The 19,813-nt window shown below is 39.3% G+C and overlaps 3 protein-coding genes across 4 annotated transcripts; 1 reads left to right on the forward strand and 2 right to left on the reverse strand.

The window, feature by feature from the left end:
• Positions 1 to 2,049: 2,049 nt before the first annotated feature.
• On the reverse strand, positions 2,050 to 4,981 carry LOC115744028. The gene is made up of 3 exons (XM_030679102.2): positions 4,838 to 4,981; positions 3,137 to 3,319; positions 2,050 to 2,457 (listed from the first exon to the last, which is right to left on the reverse strand). The coding sequence occupies exons 2-3, from the start codon at positions 3,300 to 3,302 to the stop codon at positions 2,264 to 2,266; spliced, it is 360 nt and encodes a 119-aa protein (XP_030534962.1). The 5' UTR covers positions 3,303 to 3,319; positions 4,838 to 4,981; the 3' UTR covers positions 2,050 to 2,263.
• A 1,479-nt stretch (positions 4,982 to 6,460) lies between these two features.
• Positions 6,461 to 9,034, forward strand: LOC125312816. Of its 2 annotated transcripts, none has more exons than XM_048272426.1 (5): positions 6,461 to 6,579; positions 7,502 to 8,437; positions 8,532 to 8,633; positions 8,718 to 8,774; positions 8,858 to 9,034. In XM_048272426.1, the coding sequence occupies exons 2-5, from the start codon at positions 7,508 to 7,510 to the stop codon at positions 9,005 to 9,007; spliced, it is 1,239 nt and encodes a 412-aa protein (XP_048128383.1). In that variant the 5' UTR covers positions 6,461 to 6,579; positions 7,502 to 7,507; the 3' UTR covers positions 9,008 to 9,034. The 2 variants fall into 2 exon arrangements, with proteins under 2 accessions (XP_048128383.1, XP_048128382.1); XM_048272425.1 differs by lacking the exon at positions 6,461 to 6,579 and adding an exon at positions 7,208 to 7,402.
• Positions 9,035 to 12,867: 3,833 nt separating this feature from the next.
• Positions 12,868 to 18,490, reverse strand: LOC115744026 (apoptotic chromatin condensation inducer in the nucleus). Its single transcript, XM_030679099.2, has 5 exons — positions 18,060 to 18,490; positions 15,424 to 16,660; positions 14,082 to 14,282; positions 13,815 to 13,966; positions 12,868 to 13,705 (listed from the first exon to the last, which is right to left on the reverse strand). The coding sequence occupies exons 2-5, from the start codon at positions 16,610 to 16,612 to the stop codon at positions 13,208 to 13,210; spliced, it is 2,040 nt and encodes a 679-aa protein (XP_030534959.1). The 5' UTR covers positions 16,613 to 16,660; positions 18,060 to 18,490; the 3' UTR covers positions 12,868 to 13,207.
• Positions 18,491 to 19,813: the final 1,323 nt, after the last annotated feature.

The following is a 19,813-nucleotide window of genomic DNA, read 5'->3' on the forward strand; positions in this document are numbered from 1 at the left end:
AGGCGTTGACTCACGGAGATTTTATATCTCACCCATTGTTATTAATCATTTTTCAGGCTTTAGCCATGAAGAGCATGCTCTATGGAGGATGTGGACGTTGACTTCCCTTTTGAGTAGTTGAAGTAGTGTTAACCCCCAATCCCGAATTAATATTTTGAGAATTGTAGAAAGTGGCCCCGAGATAGGATTTGTATGTACGTACTTCCCAGGATTAACAAGATAGTTAAATAAAAGTGATTTTTGGTTAATGTTGATTGATTTGACTTCCTCTTGTTCTATCCCCGCTTTTAATTTATTATTTGGGGAATTACACGTTCCGCATGCGTTAATAAAAGATAATAATAATGGGTCGATGACGTGCCTAGGACGTCGTCCTTTTTTTACCCGAGGCGATTTGGTAGGTTTGTTGTGGGCCCGGGGATTGGGGCGTGACGGCCGAGCTCGCCTAGCGTTGGCACCAGTGGCCAACGAGGACCTCACCTCCAGCCGGTTGCTAATGAGGAAGGAGAAAGAAGACAGGCCAGCTACTATGGAGGAAGAAGATGAACCGTAAGAAAGAAAATGGAAAAAAAATTAAAAAAATAAATACATAATTAAAAAATATTAAAAATTCATTAAAAGTTGCGCGCCGATCGTGCCACGTTAGCACCGGCCGACCAAAGATAGACGGATGGACTAAATTGACAAAATTACAAAAAGTTTAGCATCGAATTGGCACAAATGTAAAAAATTTAAAACTGAATTAGCATAAAAAAAATTTAGGATTAAATTAGCACAAATGGAAAAAAGTTAGGATTGAATTGGCAAAATTAAAAGATTTAGGACTAAATTGACAAAGGTACAATAAATTTAAGACTTTTTTTTTTATAATTTTCCCGTTTTGGGAAGTAAAGATGATTTTCGTGATCTCCCTTAAAATTAACTTTTCAATCCTCTTAGTTTCTTGATTTTGTTTGTTGGCCAATAATTTACCATCATCATTCACGGGAAAACGGCATTTGACCCTAGTCGTCTATCCAAAACTACTCATATTATCTCACAAAAAAACAGAATATAAACTGCTCTCTTTTTTTTTTTAAACCCAAATAAAAAAAACTGCTTTCTTTCGGTTCACTGCCACGAAAATGACTAAGAAAAGAAGATATACTCGGATGAATTTTTGCCTATATATATATATATTGGAAAAAATCATGTCACGTGTGAATCCCTTAACCCAATTGGCAATGCTAGAACATCGAAGAGAAAGCAAGTCTACTTCTCTAACCTGCATAAGTACTTCTAAACAAAAATTAGCGTTCTTGCAATTTATCACCATATGCAAATCATTGAGATTCTTGTACTGCTGTTAAAGCAATACTAAAAGTACTTAAAACAACATACAAAATTGTCTACCAACTGAAACAGCAAATTGTAAGCTAATAACCATTTAAAGAAGGGTGATATCGAGGCTGAAAAAGAGTACCACATTCATTGAAAAAAGGTTCAAAAAAATTTTGCGCAACAATTTTGAATAAACCTACACACAATAAAGAGTATGTTCATCATTAACAAGTTATAGCAAAATCTCAATTCATATTTTTTTACAAGTCGTGAAATGAATTTTTCTGTATGAACCAAAATAATTATTTGGACAAGAAAATCTTTTTTCCTGATTACTGTCTATTATAATTATGTATATCTATAAATTCTGTATTACAAGCAGTTTTCCACTAAATAAGATAGATTGCCATGTATACAAAGGCATATATAGAACGTCAATAAAAAATTATAAAATTTTTGTAGGAAAGGGAATAGAATTGTCAATACACAAAAGTAAAGTAAGATCTATGGGAGTGTAATGTTAAGTGGATATTTTATGAGTGATTGAACAAAGGAGGTCATTAACCATGATTTCACCAGGTGAAACGGGGGAAGGAGCAACACAAATGGATTTATAGATTGAAATCGATGTTAGTGGTAATAAGAAACTGACAGATACAAAAAAAAACTGTACTCATGTTCACCCCAAAATGATTACACCTATTGCTAATGCCAACCCATGGATCCATGTCTCTAAACATCAGAATTCAGTTACTGGCATTAATAACTAGTCCGGGAAACAGATCTTTCAGACATATTTATCAACTGGCCATTTTAATTCCCGAGACAGAAGTGCACAGCTAGGTGCGCCAACGACTAAGGATGCCAAGTGAAGATACTGTTTGAAAGTCCACAATATATTACAAACAGGAAGCAGTCAATCCCAGAGAGCGAAAGTTAAAATCTAGACGCGTCCATCCCACAGGCACTCAGAACTTACTCTTCCACCTTTCAAGAGGATTTCAACTTCATTCGGAGGGTTCAAACCAAGTTTCTGAGCACGCTCCCATCGAGACAGTCGAGTCATTCCAAGACATGGTCCATAAGCCATGTTCATGTCAAACTGCCTCAGCACTTCTTCTGCATGGTCATGATCACCTGCAAAATCATAGAGCACCCACTTTAGTGCAACAGAAAGAGTGCTAAACTTTCTTGGGCAGAAAAAGAAATTGTCAAACATTAAGTTGTTTTCTCATAAGCCTCCTTCACACCGTTTTATGAGACTTTCTACCAAGCGAGTCCTATTTGTGATGATTTTGAAATCTTTTCTACAAGGTAATCCAGTATCTTTATGCATGAAGATAATAAATTCGGTCATAAATAAAAGGTAAGCGTATCTAGCTCCATTCCTTCTACAACAAGCGAGTTGGGGGAAGTTTATCTAGCTACTTTGGTATAAGCAGGAAAAGTCCTGCTATATATACTGTATTTTATCCAGGACCGCTTGCTTCTGATCCAGCTTTAGAGTCTGTGACAGTTGATGCTTGCAGTGGCAAGGTCTTAAGGAAGAAAGAAGGTCTGTATAATGTCATGCATCTATCTGGATTTTCCTCAGAAAACCCAGTAGAGTTAGTTGTTTTCTCATAAGCCACCTTCACACTGTTTTATGAAACTCTCTACCAAGCAAGTTACCTTTTGTATAACGTCATGCATCCATCTGGATTTTCCTCAGAAAACCCAGTAGAGTACCATTCAGTGAACCAGGCACAAGTCCGCATGACCACATGACATTATGAGAATACTAGCATTCTAGAGAGAGAGAGAGAGAGAGAGAGACCTTTCAGGTCAAGGGAGCCATGGGATATGAGGGCAGGCGGTTGAGTCACATCAGAACTTGTCGATGCAGTTGGTGATCTTTTGGAAGAGCCCTTGTTACTGGAAGTGGATTTTGTGTTCTTCTTCTGCTTGAAGAAACCTTTCATGTTTGCGGATCTGGTTGCCATCCTTCAATGCTAAATTGCTGCAGCAGTGAAACGATAATGATGATCGCAAAAGAAGATGTTGGAAGAAAATGTGATATTAATGCCATTCGCCCTAAATGTGCAAAAACATACTACTATTAATGGCAATATAGGGGGAAACAAGTCAGAATTAAAGTACAACCGATGAAGGGTCTCTACAACGTGGATTGTAAGATCAAAAAGGAAAATCGAATTTTCTGTCAAACGTGCAAAGAGACTTCCAAATTGCATTGCACAACTTGTATCAGCTGTACAAATAGATGAGATTACAACCAGTGAAGGGTCTCTACAAAGTGGGATATAAGATCAAACAGCAAAATCCAAGTTTTTGTCAATCGTGCAAAGAGACTTCCAAATTGCATTGCACAAATTATATTGCCTGTACACCATAGATGAGATTGAGCCAGTATCTTTACAAAATATTTAACAGATAGTAGGCTCAGTTTGTCAACAAGGTCTAGGCAAGGATTTGAAGGGAAGTAATACTCCTTACTAAGTAGACTAACAGGCAGTAGTTTCATAAGCTCCTACTTATACGGCTCATCAATTTCATAAGCAAATAAAATCTAACAATAGCAGGCCGAGAAAACATCTATTTTGACAGGAATCTCTAGTATAAACACAGCATGAACCTACAAATAACACCAGCACTCACTAGCATTGAAGTAGATGGTCGACATACAAGGGTAAGCTCGCAGCACTTCCAATTAGATTCATACCAACACCCTTGAAGACTTTCTCAGAACAAAATAGAAACTGTGCTGTCTAATTCAACCCTAGACAGATGATGATCCTACCGCGTAAGTTAAAACTAAATTGGTCAATACTCGCCATTCACAATCTGTAGAATCCAGAGGCGGGATAAGTTTGGTCCGCCGCAGATCAACAAAACATAGAATTTGACATCAAGTGATTGGCCAGCAACAAAAAAGACAAAACATAAGGAATGTGAATTATTTGCCAACCCTGCAGAAGTAGTTTGTTCGCAAGTAAAGGATTATTACTAGCCAGACTAGACAAGAGAGACCCGTCACGGCCAAAATCCCCTGACTACATAGATCTGGTCAGGCCCAATCAACCTAACTGCGTAGGAAACTATAGCCGAGACGCAAAAGAGCACGGAAACGCGAACCTCAAGAGGACAACTCGGGAAACAGATCACACCCCATGAAAACATTCCATTTCCACAATCAAAAGCGCACCGAAACCTCTTCAAAAGCGTACAAAAGCCAAGAGAGGTGCATGACGCAGCGAATTCGGAGTATCAGAATGCAGGACACAACCATCGGCGAGAATGACTGCGTCAATCCACAAATGCAAAGCGCGCGTTTCGCAGAAAACGAATATGCATTCTCAAGCAAGCAGCCCCATTGAGACGAGACGCAGCGTCTCGCTCAGGTACTTGCTCCATGACTCCTCAACAATGTTCAATCGAGGCGCGAGGATACAAATCTTCAAGCCATACAACATTCTTTAACCCCACACACACACAGAGGGGGTGTTCAGCGATCGCTTACCGGAAGCGCCGACGCCGGAGCAAGCCTTTGAGGAGAGGGAGAGAGAGAGAGATGGCAGAGAGAGACTGAGTGGAAGGAACTGAAACTCGGCGAGCCCTAATTCAAAATTTCAAATTCGAAGATGGCAGAAGACGGTGTCTGGTTTTTTCTCGATTAATACTGTTTTCCGATGATTTTCTTTTTTTTTAATATTTATTTGGCCGGTTGGCAAGGCTAGGCCCTTATTTGATTTGGGCCGAATTCCATAAAAAACCCCAACTTTGGGTTTTGTCCCAAATCTGCCCTCAACTATTTTTTGTCTCGTAAAAAACCTCCAATTTTTATTTTAGTCCCAAATCTACCCCAGTTATTCCTCCGTTAAAAATCGCCGTTAAGTGATCCGACATGGCAATTCCACATCAGCATAAAATTCACGTCGGATATTGACGTGGAAGAACACCACAGAAGCGTTGTTCTTTGCTTGGAATATTAGAGGAGTTAGGGTTTTCGTTTCTTCTTCAATTCGAGAACGTGGTCGCTCCCTCCATCAGCTCGACGCAACGATTCCAAATCCAGAGGCAACTCCCTCCATCAAGTTCACTCGACGCAACGAATCCAAATCCAGAGGCAGCTCCCTCCATCAAGTTCGCTTGACGCGACGAATCCAGATCCGGCGGCGATCACTCCGCTATCGGGTTCTTCCGACGCTACGATTCCATAGCCAGAGCCGGTGGTCGCTCCCTCGATCGGGTTTGCTCGATGCAACGAAGCCGCAGTTAGAGCCACCGAGCTTCTCTGTTCCCCTCGCCTTGGGAGAGTTAGGGGTTACTTCTTCTTCTTCTTCAATTCGCACGCAATTTGGTTTGGTAGATTTTATAACTTATCCGAGAGTCCCCCGCAAGAAATTGAATCATTCCTTGTACATTGTCTCTCCGAATGTTTTGAAATTCGAGTTGATTTTTGTCGATTACGATTGTCTTGAGTGGAGAAAATTGTGAAAAATCCCAATAACAACCGTGTATCTATTTTTTTGTTTGTTCTTTTTCCCCTACATTCGGCTTCCATCATTTTTGTTGGAGTGCGAGTACACTTATCTTGTATTTTTCAATTTTTGCTATTCTTGTTACATCTATGATTCTGAGTTAGAAGCTTCATGTTTGGGGCTTGTTGTTGTTTCACCGCTCTCTGTTAGTCGGCACCTTCAATATCAATCTTAGAAGAAGGCTAGTAGATTGTTGTGGTAGTCAATGTTCCCAAGATGTGAATTGTGTTGTTTATAGTTCACTTCAATCAATGTAATGTGTGCAACATTGAACTTGCAGGTTGACCATCAATTTGCTAGCAATTTTCGTTCATCGAAAATTGGTGTGTTACTAGGTTAAATCAGAAGTAATGGTGAGTACATTCAATTGTTGACTCTTTATGTTCGAAATTGTTTTTAGTTATCAGTTTATAACTTTGTATATTTTTTAACGGAATGAAAATAACATCGATTGTGGCTCATTAGACTGGAGTGATAAAGAACCAAATATATTAGATGATGAAGAGTCGGCAACAAGGGAGATTGTGACAGAATTTGAAGAAGCGGGAATTGAAGAGGAGGCAGATGACGTTCTAGATTTAGTTGTGGGTTCCACCAATGTTGTTTTATACGAAGATGAGGCAGCTAATGAAGATGCAAATTATGATAGTCAATCTCTAAGTGGACCTGATATTGATGATTTCGAAGAAACCAATGTCATATCAAGCCTAATAGTCAATAAGTATGATCCTACGTGTGACCACAATGAGGAAATGTTTAGCGTAGGCATGAGATTTGAATCTCATGAACAGTTCAAGAATGCTGTGAAAAGATATGCCGTGATTAATGGATTTGACATTTACTGGAAAAAGAGTGAATATAAAAGAATGGAAGCAAGGTGTGTAAGAGGATGTGATTGGAGGTTGTATGGCGGTTGGATTCAAAATGAGAAAACTTTCGTCATAAAGAGAGTTGGATTTCCCCATTATTGCAATAGAAGTCTAACAAATAGGCAAGCCATCGTTACATGGCTTGCTCAAGAGTACATGCCCAAGATTAGAGCCGGACTTACTAACTCGGTTGCAGAAATGTAACCGGATGCAAGAGAAAGGTTTGCCTTGACACTTAACAAGAAAAAATGTTATAGAGCTATATGGAAAGTTCTTAGTGATATAAGAGGCCCGATAGAGGAGCAATATGATATGTTGAGATCTTATTTGGCGGAGCTCAAGAGAGTTAGCAAGGAGGGAACATTTGTCATAGAAGTCAACTCAACAACCAAAGTATTTGAAAGATTTTATATGGGTTTTAATGAGTTGAAAAAGGGTTTTTTAGCGGGATGTAGGCGTGTCATTGGCTTACATGGGTGCTTTCTTAAAACTGGATTGAAGGGTATGTTGTTATGCGCCGTAGGACGAGATGGAAATAATCAAATGTTTCCGATAGCTTGGGCAGTTGTGGAAGTTGAGTATGAGGCATCTTGGACTTGGTTTCTCACCCTCTTATTCATTGACTTGAGCGTGGGCACGGGTGAAGGTTGGACTTTTATCGGTGATCAACAAAAGGTGATATATTAGCTTTTGTCTTTATTAGCTGTTACGCTACAATTTTGTAGTTGTTGATGTGATTTGTTTGTTTTTTATTGTCTGATTTTTTGGTTGCAGGGACTAATGAACGCAGTTTCATGCTTATCTCCACAAGCAGAGCATCGAAATTGTGCAAGACACATATATGCTAATTGGAAAAAATTGCACAAAGGAGATGCTCTTAAGAATCTCTTTTGGAGAGCTGTGAGGTGTACATTTCAAGCTGAATTTGACCTAGAAATGGCGAATTTGAAGGAGGAGTGCTCTAAAGGTTATGAAGACTTTATGAGGCAAGGCCCTAAGCATTTCTATAAGGCTTTCATCAAGACAGGTACAAAGTGTGATGCGGTTGATAATAACTTAAGTGAAACCTTCAATGGATACCTTTGCATACCAAGAACAAAACCCATACTTGAGATGCTTGAAGAAATAAGAACTATGTTGATGGATAGGATGGCAGAGAGAAGTCAATTAATGATGGATCAAATAGACCCAATTTGCCCAAGGATTAGAATGAAGTTGGAGAAGACTAAGCTGGAGAGCAAGTGTTGTACTGCTAGAGCGGCAATGGGGAATAACTTTGAGGTTCAAGTTTTTGACAAGAGATTTGTGGTAGACTTGGTTGGGAAGACCAGTGCTTGTAGGGAGTGGGATTTATCCGGAATACCATGTAAACATGCAATATGTTGCATTAGTTTCATGAAGTTCGATATCAATGATTATGTTGATGATTGTTTCAAGAAAGATGCTTATGAGAGATGTTATCAATTTTTCCTCCCAGCCATGAATGGACAACAAATGTGGCCCAAAGTTGGTGGTGAGCCAATCAAACCACCACCTTATAGAAGGAAAAGAGGGAGAGAGAAAAAAAACAGAATCAAAGACAAGGATGAGCGAAGTAGTGATGGTAAGAAATTGATGAAAGTTGGTGTCCAAATGCGATGTTCAAATTGCCTTAACTATGGGCATAACAAAAAAACATGCAAGAATCCTACAGCATCTAGGCCACCCAAAGTAAGTCTCATTTGACAATTTGTAACTTTTTATAATAACTTTTTTGCGGGATATCATGATCATAAATGTTGGTTTTTTTTTCTTTCACATGCAGGCAAAAAGGGGAAGACCAAAGAAGGCTACTAGTGCGCGGGACGGTACACAGGCTAGTAGACCATATAATAGGGACTCTGCTATCATCAGAAAGGAGAGAGCACGGGTTTGTGTTTTTTTAGCCTCATTGTATGTTCATAAAACTTGTGTTCCTTGGGATTAATGTTTTGTGCTCATTTTGTATCTTCAAGCTCGACAAGGATATGGACTTTTCATGTCTGAAACTGGAAATTCATATTTAAGGGTAATATCTTTGTCTAATGTATTATATGTATATTAAAAAAAAAAAAAAAAGTTCATATGTCAGATTTTCTTTTCCTACTGCAGATGCCTGGTAGTGATAGAGTTATTGACATCGGCGGTCCATCCTTCTCCAATGGACAAGTAGGAGCAAGAAATGTTCAAGCTTCACAGAGCCAATCTTCAATTGGCATCTCAAGCTCCATTCAACAATCCGAAATCGGTGGTGGATTGTGAAATAGTGGACCAAGAAATGCTAGTGGATGTTCAGCACTCTTTGTTAGACGAGAATTTTTGTTGCGGATTGAAAAGTGCTAGTTTTTGTGTTTTTTGTAAATGGATTTGGTTGTGTATCTATCTAGTCCGGGGATTTGGTAATTTTGAGTTCAGTTTTTAACCTTGGAGTTAAGGATCGGCATTTTGTAATGATCTTACCGATGGTGATAGCAACTTTCTAGGCCTTGTATTATTGCTTTTGAATGGAAAATTAATGATTTCTAGATGGGCAATTTATTGTGATATATATTCTGTTATTTTTTTTTTTTTTGCATTTATCTCATGTATGATGCAGAATTTTAGAGAACCTTTGTGAAAATCACTGCTAATTTAAGTTTCAAAAGAAAAAATGATATCGTAACTATTGTATTTGTATTTCAATGTCAACGAGGATTACAACTCAAATAGGTCTTTTGCCAGCATTACAAACAAAGAAGAATGAGAGATGTAAAAAAACAGATACAAGATGCTTTGCATCATCTAGAATACAACTCCATTTTAGTCGAACAGAAGAAAAGGACTTCGCTAGTCGGCTATAACGCAACTCCATTTCAGTCGAACGGAAGAAAAGGATTTCACGGGTCGGCTCTCACTCTTAACTCCTTTGCTCCTTTTCCTTCTCTTTCAAGGCCTTCGATGTGTTCTCTACATGTGCTAACGCTCATTTGAAAATTCATGAGCTTCTTATTCCCATCCTTCAGTAAACCACATAAAAGAAAAGTGATTTCATGAGCTTCATCAAGATCGGTAAAATTAGAGAGGACCCCGAAAAAATCATACGGGAAAGACAAATATAAGTTTAATCGGAAGGAGTGTAATTTTTCCTGTGGCACATTAACCAAATAAGCAAGTGAGCTCAAGTAGGGCTCCACCACATTTGTCCAGGAAAAAGTTTCTTCTTTAACCGGATTTTCCTATTCAAATGCCCGAAGACAATGCCACCCATCATCATCTGCAGAAAATGGCTACATGAGTCCCGCATGCTTTTACACCTATAATCTTCAATTGCATTTGTTATAAACACTAAATTTCCTCTTCGGACGAATTATTAGCAGCCTCTATTACTTTTACTAGAAAAAAATTAGCAATAAATGGCACCGACAAAGTCTCTCAATTTTCTAGGAATGTTGTCTAAATAAATGAACCATAGAAACACTTGAAGCACAAAACATGATGGCAAACAGAGAAACAGAAACAATGATTATACTCCATGACTATGAAATTACATCAAGAATCCTGTCTAATAATGACCAAGTCGATTAATAGCATGTGGACTATTAGCAAAACATATTTAGATTGAGCAATTCTAGGAATTAATTCATGATCGTATCTCGGGGACATATCATTAAATAGGTTGTATACGCTTGACAAAAGGAGAAAAGACAAGTTAACAAGCTCGGATTTGATACTAATCTTGCGCTAAACCCAACGAACGTAATCGACAAAATCATGTTGAATCATCATGGAAATTAACCTAAACTAAGAAGAAAACATCTTAGCACATTCGGAGAGACAATGTACAAGGAATGATTCAATTTCTTGTAAGGAACTCTCGGATACGTTTTGAGATATACCAAACCAGATTGAACGCGAATTGAAGAAGAAGAAGAAGAAGAAGAAGAATAAGAAGAAGAAGAAGGAAGCCCTAACTCTCCCAAGGCGAAGGGAACGGAGAAGCTCGATGGCTCCGACTCTAGCTTCGTTGCATTGAGCAAAGGCGATCGAGGGAGCGACCAACGGCTCTGGCTCTGGAATCGTAGCGTCGAATGAACCCGATAACGCAGCGACCACCGCCGGCTCTGGCTTCGTCGCGTCAAGCGAACTCGATGGAGGGAGCGACCTACGCCTCCGGATCCGGAATCGTTGCGTCGAGCCGATGGAGGGAGCGACCACATTCTCGAATTGAAGAAGAAAAGCAAGCCCTAACTCCTCCAATATTTCGAGCAAAGAACGAGGCTTCTGTGGCGTTTTTCCAAGTCAATATCCGATGTGAATTTTATGCTGATATGGAATTGCCACGTCGGATCACTTAACGGTGATTTTTAAAGGAGGAATAACAAGGGTAGATTTGGGACTAAAATAAAAGTTGGAGGTTTTTTACGAGACAAAAAATAGTTGAGGGTAGATTTGGGACAAAACCCAAAGTTGGGGTTTTTTTATGGAATTCGGCCATTTGAAATAACTATAACTACTTCACGCGCTTCTTTGAAATTTTCGGGTTCTTATTTGAAACAAAGTCCATTTTAAACTCTTATTTGAAAAAACGAGGACACTTGGAGACTTTTTTTGAAATTTTTCCTTGAAAAAAAATAATAAATTCACTAATTGATAAGACACCCGGATCTAGGAGAGGGTCGGGGCCCTCTCCCGACTCAAGCGAGGGCCAACGGATCCTCGCATGCGGTCGATGAGGTCGTTAACCCCCACCGAGGCGCTAGCGGCCACGGGCGGGAGGTCAAAAACCTCCCACCTTTGTTCAAAATTTCTTAAAAAATAGAAAAATGGAAAAGTAAAATAAAAATAGCAAATGACCAAAATGTCCTTAACTAAAATGATTCAAGCCCTTTTTTTATATTAATATAGTCACTTTATGTCCTTAATTGAAATAATGTGCACTTGAGGCTTTTTTTTGACATAATCAATACACTTCAAGTCCTTATTTAAAATAATGTTCACTTTAAATCCTTATTTGAGAAAATAAAAACGCTTAGAGTCTTTTTTTAGGAATTTTTCCTTTTTTCAAGGCCATTTTTTTGTTTTTGTTTACCTTTTCAAGTACAAGGCTCTTTACCGTTATTATCTTTTTATCTTGATGGGATTGATGTGACGAGCACACCAATCTTACATGTTTGATTCATCGGCGGTGTAGAGTAATGGATGGATCATTCCAAATATTTCGTAACGGACGCGGAAAAGGAACAATTATTTGAAGAAAACAAATACTTAGGTTTTGCTTATTTCATGAAAAATATGAGAAATAAGTCATTTTTTCAGGAAAATGATATAATTTTTCGGTGTTTTGTTGATACTTGGAAATGAACTGTAAATTTCCGACGTTTCGTAAAGAAAATCTAATTTAATTTTTTGTACCATCGTTTGGTAAAGAAAATTGCTAAATGTGAACGCCAACCATCCTACATGGTTCAATCCGAGGACAATCGGCGCTAATATGGACAATTTTTATATATATAAAAAGCGCAACACTATTTATGTATACATTGTTTTATCATTTTTTTTATTTCTTCTTCCTCGCAACCGGCCGGCGGCAACCACGGGCTAGCTCGAGCTCATTGGCCTATGGCGAGCCTCGAGCTCGCTAGCCCACGTTCGTGATCGGTTGGTCAATCGTCGCCGTGGCCGGCAACTAGCCAAGGAAGAAAGAAAAAAAGAAAAGAAAAATAAAAAATGATTATAAAAAAAAAAGAATGCAAAAAATTACAAGGAAGAAAGATGACAAAAAATATTTTTCTCTACTTAAAAAGAGAAAATTAATTTTTCCCACTCTTAAAAGGTGTTTTTTCATTGGTAAAAAATATTTTCCTTGACAAATTTATTTTTCAAATAAAAAATATCATACTTAAAAAAATGATCTCACTTCGTAATTTTACATGGGCTGGATCACCTTCTCGTAATCTTTAAAATCTAATCAAATAATTAGACAAAGTGTGGAAAAACATGACTTGTCTGCGTGGATAGCCGGAGTGAATCGCACGCTCAACCCTTTGACTTTCACAAAGTCCAACGTGAGCGACAAAGAGAGGTCGTTGGTTCCGAGTCTGAGTTCTGGACATCCTGCAAATGGAAAGATAACCAAGAAAATTTATACCTTAATAATACATGGGATAGTTTTGGAAGTTTTCAGTCCTTAACAGCAGAGATTCATAGGATTTCTCATTTGACCTGAAACAAAAGGTTCGATGACATTCAATCCAATCGAGCCGTCGAAAACCCCTCGAGAGGAATTTCAAAGCAGCCTGACAAGACTTGAGAAAAAAAGGAAGTGTTCCAGAGAGACCACTTCAAAATACTCAAGATCCTCATGCACAACCCTGGCCTAGAAAGTTCCAACACCTAGGTATCTGCACAAACCTAACTAAATAAGACCATGCTCGTTCAACAATTTAACATTTCTACTAACTGAAAACTCAAAGCCAGCAGTCCCTACTGCCTGCCGGTTCTCCTCTGTGCCGCTAATTTGGCTGCAACCTGATCCTCGGACAATGGCAAGTAGTAAATCCGGGGAGAGGCTTTGGTCTTCTTGAAGAGAACATCCAGAGTGACGATGGTAGGGTCGACTTTCTCGGAAAGTGGAGGTGGTGGGGGTGGGAGCGGGAGCCGATCCCTTTCTTGTGAAGCCTTTGCTTGTGGGTGCGGAAGAGGTGGTGGTGGAGGCAACTGCTGCTGCCTAAGAGGCAGTTGGCGGGGAGAAGGCTGGGGCTGCACCGTCGGTGGAGCAACAGTAGACGGACCGATATTAAGAGGTGCGGTCGGAGCTGAATCCGGTGGAGGTGCTGGTGTTGGAGTTGGAGGAGCCTCCAGCCGTGCTTTTACTTCTTGAGGGTCAACAAACTCGGCCACAAGTTGGCGTCCACCATTTGGGGGCCATTGAAGGTTATACACAGCATTTCGCGTCTCAATGGCTTCTTCAACAGATGAATACTGATCGAAAAAAGAAAAATTAACACAAGAAATCCATAAGGTTCACTCTACTCTGACACTCAAAAGCGCATAAACGCAAATCCTTAACCCAACAGAGGAGAGATCTTACCATAACGTAGCAGTGGGTCTTAATCTGGTCCATCCAGAAGCTGGTAACTGAACCAGTTTTTCCTAAAAGTTCTTGGACAGCTTTCAGGGTAAAGGGACGCAAAAACCGATCGATTCTTAGGGAAGTAGTTGGAGGTTTTTGTGGTGGTGGAACTGTCCCCAAAACTTAGAAGTGTAAAACAAATGAACAAGAAATAATTTTAAGCATGATAAACTAACTTAAATAGTGTCGAACATGCTCAATAGAATGAAATAACGAAAATTTTACCTGTACGTTCCTTAGGCGTGTCATCACTAACTGCAGAGTTAGTTCTAGAGAAGGTAGGCCTAAAAGAAGGGGTCTGGGCTCCATCCCTAGGTGTTGTTACAGGTGTAACATTTGAGCGCTGCAGTTCAACATCTTTGACGCTCTCAGATTTCCACCTACGCTGCCTCTTTGCAGGATCAGTACTTCCATTGCCTCCTTGATCTGAAAACAGCAGGTTATCAAATCAAAATGAACTTAAAAGCTCAATCTTTTTCGAGCATATACATAATAAGCTTGCTTTATTTTATGGCTTTAACATTATATGAGTTGAGAAGATAAACAGCTTCTGTGCTTTTGGATGATAACTTTAACAAAAACATTGAAGTTTATACATGCGCGCGCTCAAAAAGAATAAACAGAACAATTCATAGCCATAGACTAACCAAGCAAATATAAACAGCAGAAACAGAGAACTTAAAATTTACTAGTCAAGAACTAAATCAAACAAGATCTGCATTGTCATACAAGAGTCAATTTGATCGTTCTCATCAAGCTACTAAATTTACACACGTCTAAATGATAGACAAGTAACTCATGAGAGTGTCCGCCAAGAATCAAGGATTTATTAAGTATTTTCCAACACAGTCTACACCTTAATGTGATGATTAAGAAAACCAGTTCTCATAAAGTAGTATCAAAATGGTCTAGGGCTCTTATTATAGCAATGCTTACAGATATATATGGTAGGAGAACTTCTTACTTCTTAGAAACTCCAATGAACATCTCCATCATAATCAACTATCTGCTCTAAACCCTACATTGATCAGAATATTCTTGATTGCTCCAGAACAAACAACAGCCCTTTTCTCTATTAATTACATTACCAATTTGCATCCCCTTTTATCTTCATGAGTAATCAAGTCCCTAATATTTTCCTCTACAAGTTGGTCTCTTCTTTTCTATCTTTGTGGTTATCTCTCACTCGGTGTTGTTAGATAAGCAAATGTTTGGACACTAAATTATTGCAAAAAAGTAGCAGAATCCAATTAAGCAACTACTGATCAATCTATTGTGTTGCTTATCAGCAAGCTGAGTTGCACAGAAGCAAAAAACTGCGAAGTCTCAATAACAGAAAAGAGAACAACCCAAACTGAAACGGCCCAGAGATATATCTCTCTAAAAACCAAAGCCTTGTTCAAATTCAGAATCTGAAGACGCTAGATATACTGTGCTACAAAAATCTGTCAGATTACTGCAAGAATGTCAGGCAATTGACATGGTTAATCAAGGAATGTGCAGACATGCATAAGAGGAACTGCTACATCAAAGCAGGTTGAAAATTTTTTCTTCGTAGAAGGCATACCGAGAATCTTTCTTTTCTCTGCAAGCAAAGGCTGACCATTTCTCTCCACACTGACATCCTTTGGGTCAGCATCACCCATGATATCAACAGGGCTTTCCTCCTTAACAGGCGTGACTTCCTTTTTCTCACTTCCACCTCCAACTTCATCAGAGACAGGCTTCGACTCAACGTGCTTACTATCCAACACATCTTCATCCAGTGAATCATCACCTGAACTTCGATCTAAATTTAACTTTTCCGAGTCCCCCACATCCGAAATCTCATTGAGTTTGTTCATGTCTGCATTTGCAGCATCATTGTCTTCTTTAACCTCAACAGCTAACTTGTTCTCAGGTGGCTCTTCAACATCCATAAGATGTGATTCGCCACCAACTGGGACGACATTGCTGGATGATGGTTCCACTTCCACCATCTCCGGCTTAACATCTAGCTCTAATTTTACATTATCAGCAATTATATTATCCTTAGATTCATTCTTTTCATTAATTGACACAGAATCAGCAGAAATAGAATCAGATCTTACTTGAAACCCTAAAGAAGCGCTGACCTCAGATACCTGGTTATTTGGGGCAGGTGAATCAAGGACGACATCCTCTTGCAGAGGCTTCAAATGCTCATTCTCCAGCTCCATCTTTGAAATTCTGTTCTCCTCCTTTGTCTCAAGATTTTGCAGATCTTGGTCACTTGATGTCACATCGGGCATACGGGTCACAGTGATTGGAACTTCGACCATAGTAGGAACAACCAGCTCCTCCTCCCCTTTTCCCAACTGACCAACATCTGTACCTTCCCCTTCTGGAGCAGGTTGATCTAGGACCGGAGAACTGTCATTGATATCAATCTGAACTTTAGCATCAACCTCTCTCCGATTTCTATCATCACCATAGTTAAAAACCAACTCATCATTATTTTTATCACCATCATCCGCACTTTTTGCACTTTGAAATGCAACAGGATCTGTTCCATCTTCAGCAATAGTTTCAAGCTGTGGATCACACGTAAATTCAGTTTCCACTTGCTTCTCTTTTTCAGCATTTTCCCTTTCAATATTAACTGCTTCAGCCAAGCGCTTCACCAAATCATCCTTCAGACCTCTTGTAGTCAACTTCCGTCTCTTAAGCTCTTCCTTCAACTCTGTAACCTTCCACTGGTCAATAGGCCGGTTGCCGAGAATCGGATATGATGACATCTTCTAGAATTGCAAAACTTTTTCTAGATATGACTGACCTTTCACAACCTATCAAATTACCAACAAACAAAATTAGTCACTATGTCATCAGATTCCAGAAGTAACATAATGAAACACCATTTGTCCTTACTCAACATCCTCTAGTGCAACATGAAAAGGAAAACAAAACATGCAATGATGAAGCTGTCCTAAAAATAAGTACAACATTCTAGCTTACCCGATAGAGTAATTAAAAATTCCATTTCTTCAAATCAATCCTATCAACTCAATATGGCACCTCCTCACCATGATTAAAAGGGACCTTGCTAAGAAATTTAAGGACCATAAATGGGAACTCTGGAATCATGAGAATCAGTGCCACTAACCTTAGTAAGACTACCAGAGAATCCAAATTTGGAAAGTCTAAAGGCAATAGATAAACAGGTATCCATAGACCAAACTCCAAAGAACGCGTACAAGGTCATTCTCGCTACATTATACAAGTTAATATTCACACTAAGCTAATCTAAATAGGAAATAAGAGTATTGTCAGTGCATCTACACCGCCAATAATGAAGCGGATTCTTCATGCATGCCAAAATCAAGTTAAAAACATATGCCCAAAATACAGTAGATTTTATGCAACTAAATAGTTGAGGCATCCAGTAAATAAGACATATTAACCCCTACACAGAGAGAGAGAGAGAGAGAGAGAGAGTAAAATAAACAACACAAGCTAACTAATATTGCCAAAGAAACCAAGTACAACAACTAAGCTAAATTAATTCATTTCCAAAGCCAAAACTGCAAATTTGTGAGTACTAAATCATTACTAAAAATTTCCTATAAAAGAATTTACCGGTAGTGCATTCCAAAGCACATCCGACGTGTCCAAATTAAATTGAAAGAGTAGAAATGCAAGCCCGAGAGAAAAGAAATGCAACAATTTCCATAATGCCTATGTAACCATCAAAATTTGACCCCAACATGCACAAAATTTGTTTATCATTGTATTTCATATCACGTTTTTTGGGCAACGTTAATCAAAATTAATGTCTATAGCACCAAAAAAAGCCCAAAAATCTAAAAGGCTCAAACATAGAACCACAGAAAACGATGAATGACAACCATGTGTACACTGATAACCAGACAAGGTGGGGAAAAATAAGCCCCAAGCTAGCTTTTGCGAGAAATTCTTCAGATGGCACTCAATTATCACAAAATTCCCATCTAAATGCTTCCAGAATCCTTGCACCAAAGCAAGCAGACAATAATCCAATACCATCTTCAGAGAAAAAAATAGTAAAACTACAAAAAAGATGCTGCACAACGAAGGCATTCGCACATTAACAGTAGAGAGCCGAAAATGTCAAAGAATAATGAGCTGTAAACAATGAAGGAACCGTCTCCTCAGACAAAAGAGCGGAGAAAAACAATCGCGAAGGAGAAGCATTGACCGACAACCTACGAGAAAGTATACCCCGGAGTCGAGAGATTCGGAGACGCGAAACCCTAATTGAGCAGCAGAAAACCCGCTTATTATCAAAAAAATCCAACAGAAAATCGCAATCCAGCACAGCAACCACTCAATCAGAGGCCAGGCGAGAGTATCGAGTCTCCAGAACCGAGCTCAACCCCAGCTCCCAACTCCCTCTCTTCCGTTGCCTGTAAACACACAGAAAACAACACTCTAAAGCTAGGCAGGAAAAAGCAGAGAGAAACGCAAGCACGAGAGCGAGGAACCCGCGCGGATCGAATTTGCCGGGGAGCGACGCGGATCGACGTCGGAATCGGAGGTGAACGGCGGAGAAATGGCGGGGGTTTTTATCTCGACTCCGAACGCATTTTGGGGAAGAACACCAAGAGGCGTTTCTAGGGTTTTTTTTTTTTTTTTTGGCCTTCGCTTGTGGGTTCCTTATGGAGCAGCGAGAAGAGACGAGGGGGCATGGTATCTTTTTGTCCTGGAGTGCCCAGAATACCCTTGTCCTTATTGGGTGATTGATCCCTCTTTCTGTACTCTTCTTTTGGGCCTAATGGTAATTGCATAATTTCTAATTTTTTCTGGCCTCGAATGGTGAGAAGCCTTTTTGGGTAACAAGAAAAGTAAATAGAAATATATGGCCTTGTCTAAAGTATGAGGGTGGTCGATTTGAAGGTAAGATCAAAAACTCTAAAGGTGGATTTGGTTCAATATTTGAAATAGGCTTTGAAGAAATACAAATATCTTTAACCTAAACGGGTTTAGAAAAATGTTAACTGCGTTTGGTAAAATCTCATTTGAAAATAGATTTTTGTTAAATGGTGTTTGGTAAAAAAAATTTTGAAAGGACTTTGAATGTAATTTTTTAAATTTTTAATTAAAAAACTTATCCTTGTTGAACCGGCGAGCCATGCACGGTGTCGGCAGCCATCGTCTAAGGTCACCCAACCTTAGGCCGCCCTCACCGAGGGTTGCGCAACCCAAGCGAGGGCCACCTCAAGTCGGGCGACCTCGGGCGACGCTTGGGTCACGTCGCGCGGCTCGAGCGACGATCGCACATCCCTAAGCATAGTCGTTTAGGGCCGCGCGACCCAAGCATCGCTTGCCTAGACGACAGTCCTCACCTAGGCATCCGGCCCTCTCCTTTCGACCGGCCTCTTGCCAACCCCTCATCGTCCCTTTGTCGACCCCTCTTCGGTCATATTTGACCTCCTCAACGTTGAAGAAGATAAAATGTAAAAGAGGGGGGTAAAATCGAAAATATAGAGAATTGATGAGATTAGTTTTGAAAGGAAAAAAATCTATTAACATTTGACCAAATGCTTATCTCTACCAGCATTGGGCTTTCGGCTTTTCCAAAATTAGCATTTGGTTAAATGCTAGCCTAAAGCTGAACCAAATGCTTCAATATTCTCCCAATGCGCTTTGGGAGCCGAAAGCTCTCTAAGAATCTCGAACCAAACCCACCCTAAATCTATATTGTTAGAGTAAATCTTGGATTTTTGAAATTGGGAACCAAACCGACCAATTTTAAGGTAAAGAAAGTTAAAAATCATAATGTAGAAGTTCGATTTTCTATTTTATACCAAGAACGTACCGGGCCCTTCCTGAAATCGATTAAGTACGGTTGAATCGGTTTTGTTTTCATATTAAAGAGACTCAATTTCTCACTCCTATTAGGTGTGTTTATTTCATATAAAACTCCATAAATTATTTTCAAATAAAATGATTTTTTTTTCATT

The sequence above is a fragment of the Rhodamnia argentea genome, chromosome 11, assembly GCF_020921035.1.
Source record: "Rhodamnia argentea isolate NSW1041297 chromosome 11, ASM2092103v1, whole genome shotgun sequence".
Taxonomy (NCBI): domain Eukaryota; kingdom Viridiplantae; phylum Streptophyta; class Magnoliopsida; order Myrtales; family Myrtaceae; genus Rhodamnia; species Rhodamnia argentea.

Coding starts and splice junctions, on each gene's coding strand:
- LOC115744028 (XM_030679102.2), bottom strand. CDS start 3,302: ATGGCAACCAGATCCGCAAACATGAAAGGTTTCTTCAAGCAGAAGAAG. Junction 2,458..3,136: donor TGGCTCCCTTGACCTGAAAG/GTCTCTCTCTCT, acceptor ATGATTTTGCAG/GTGATCATGACCATGCAGAA.
- LOC125312816 (XM_048272425.1), top strand. CDS start 7,232: ATGTTGTTATGCGCCGTAGGACGAGATGGAAATAATCAAATGTTTCCG. Junction 7,403..7,501: donor TTATCGGTGATCAACAAAAG/GTGATATATTAG, acceptor TTTTGGTTGCAG/GGACTAATGAACGCAGTTTC. Junction 8,634..8,717: donor TCATCAGAAAGGAGAGAGCA/CGGGTTTGTGTT, acceptor ATTTTGTATCTT/CAAGCTCGACAAGGATATGG.
- LOC115744026 (XM_030679099.2), bottom strand. CDS start 16,612: ATGTCATCATATCCGATTCTCGGCAACCGGCCTATTGACCAGTGGAAG. Junction 14,283..15,423: donor AGAGAAAAGAAAGATTCTCG/GTATGCCTTCTA, acceptor TGCTGTTTTCAG/ATCAAGGAGGCAATGGAAGT. Junction 13,967..14,081: donor CACGCCTAAGGAACGTACAG/GTAAAATTTTCG, acceptor TTTTGGGGACAG/TTCCACCACCACAAAAACCT.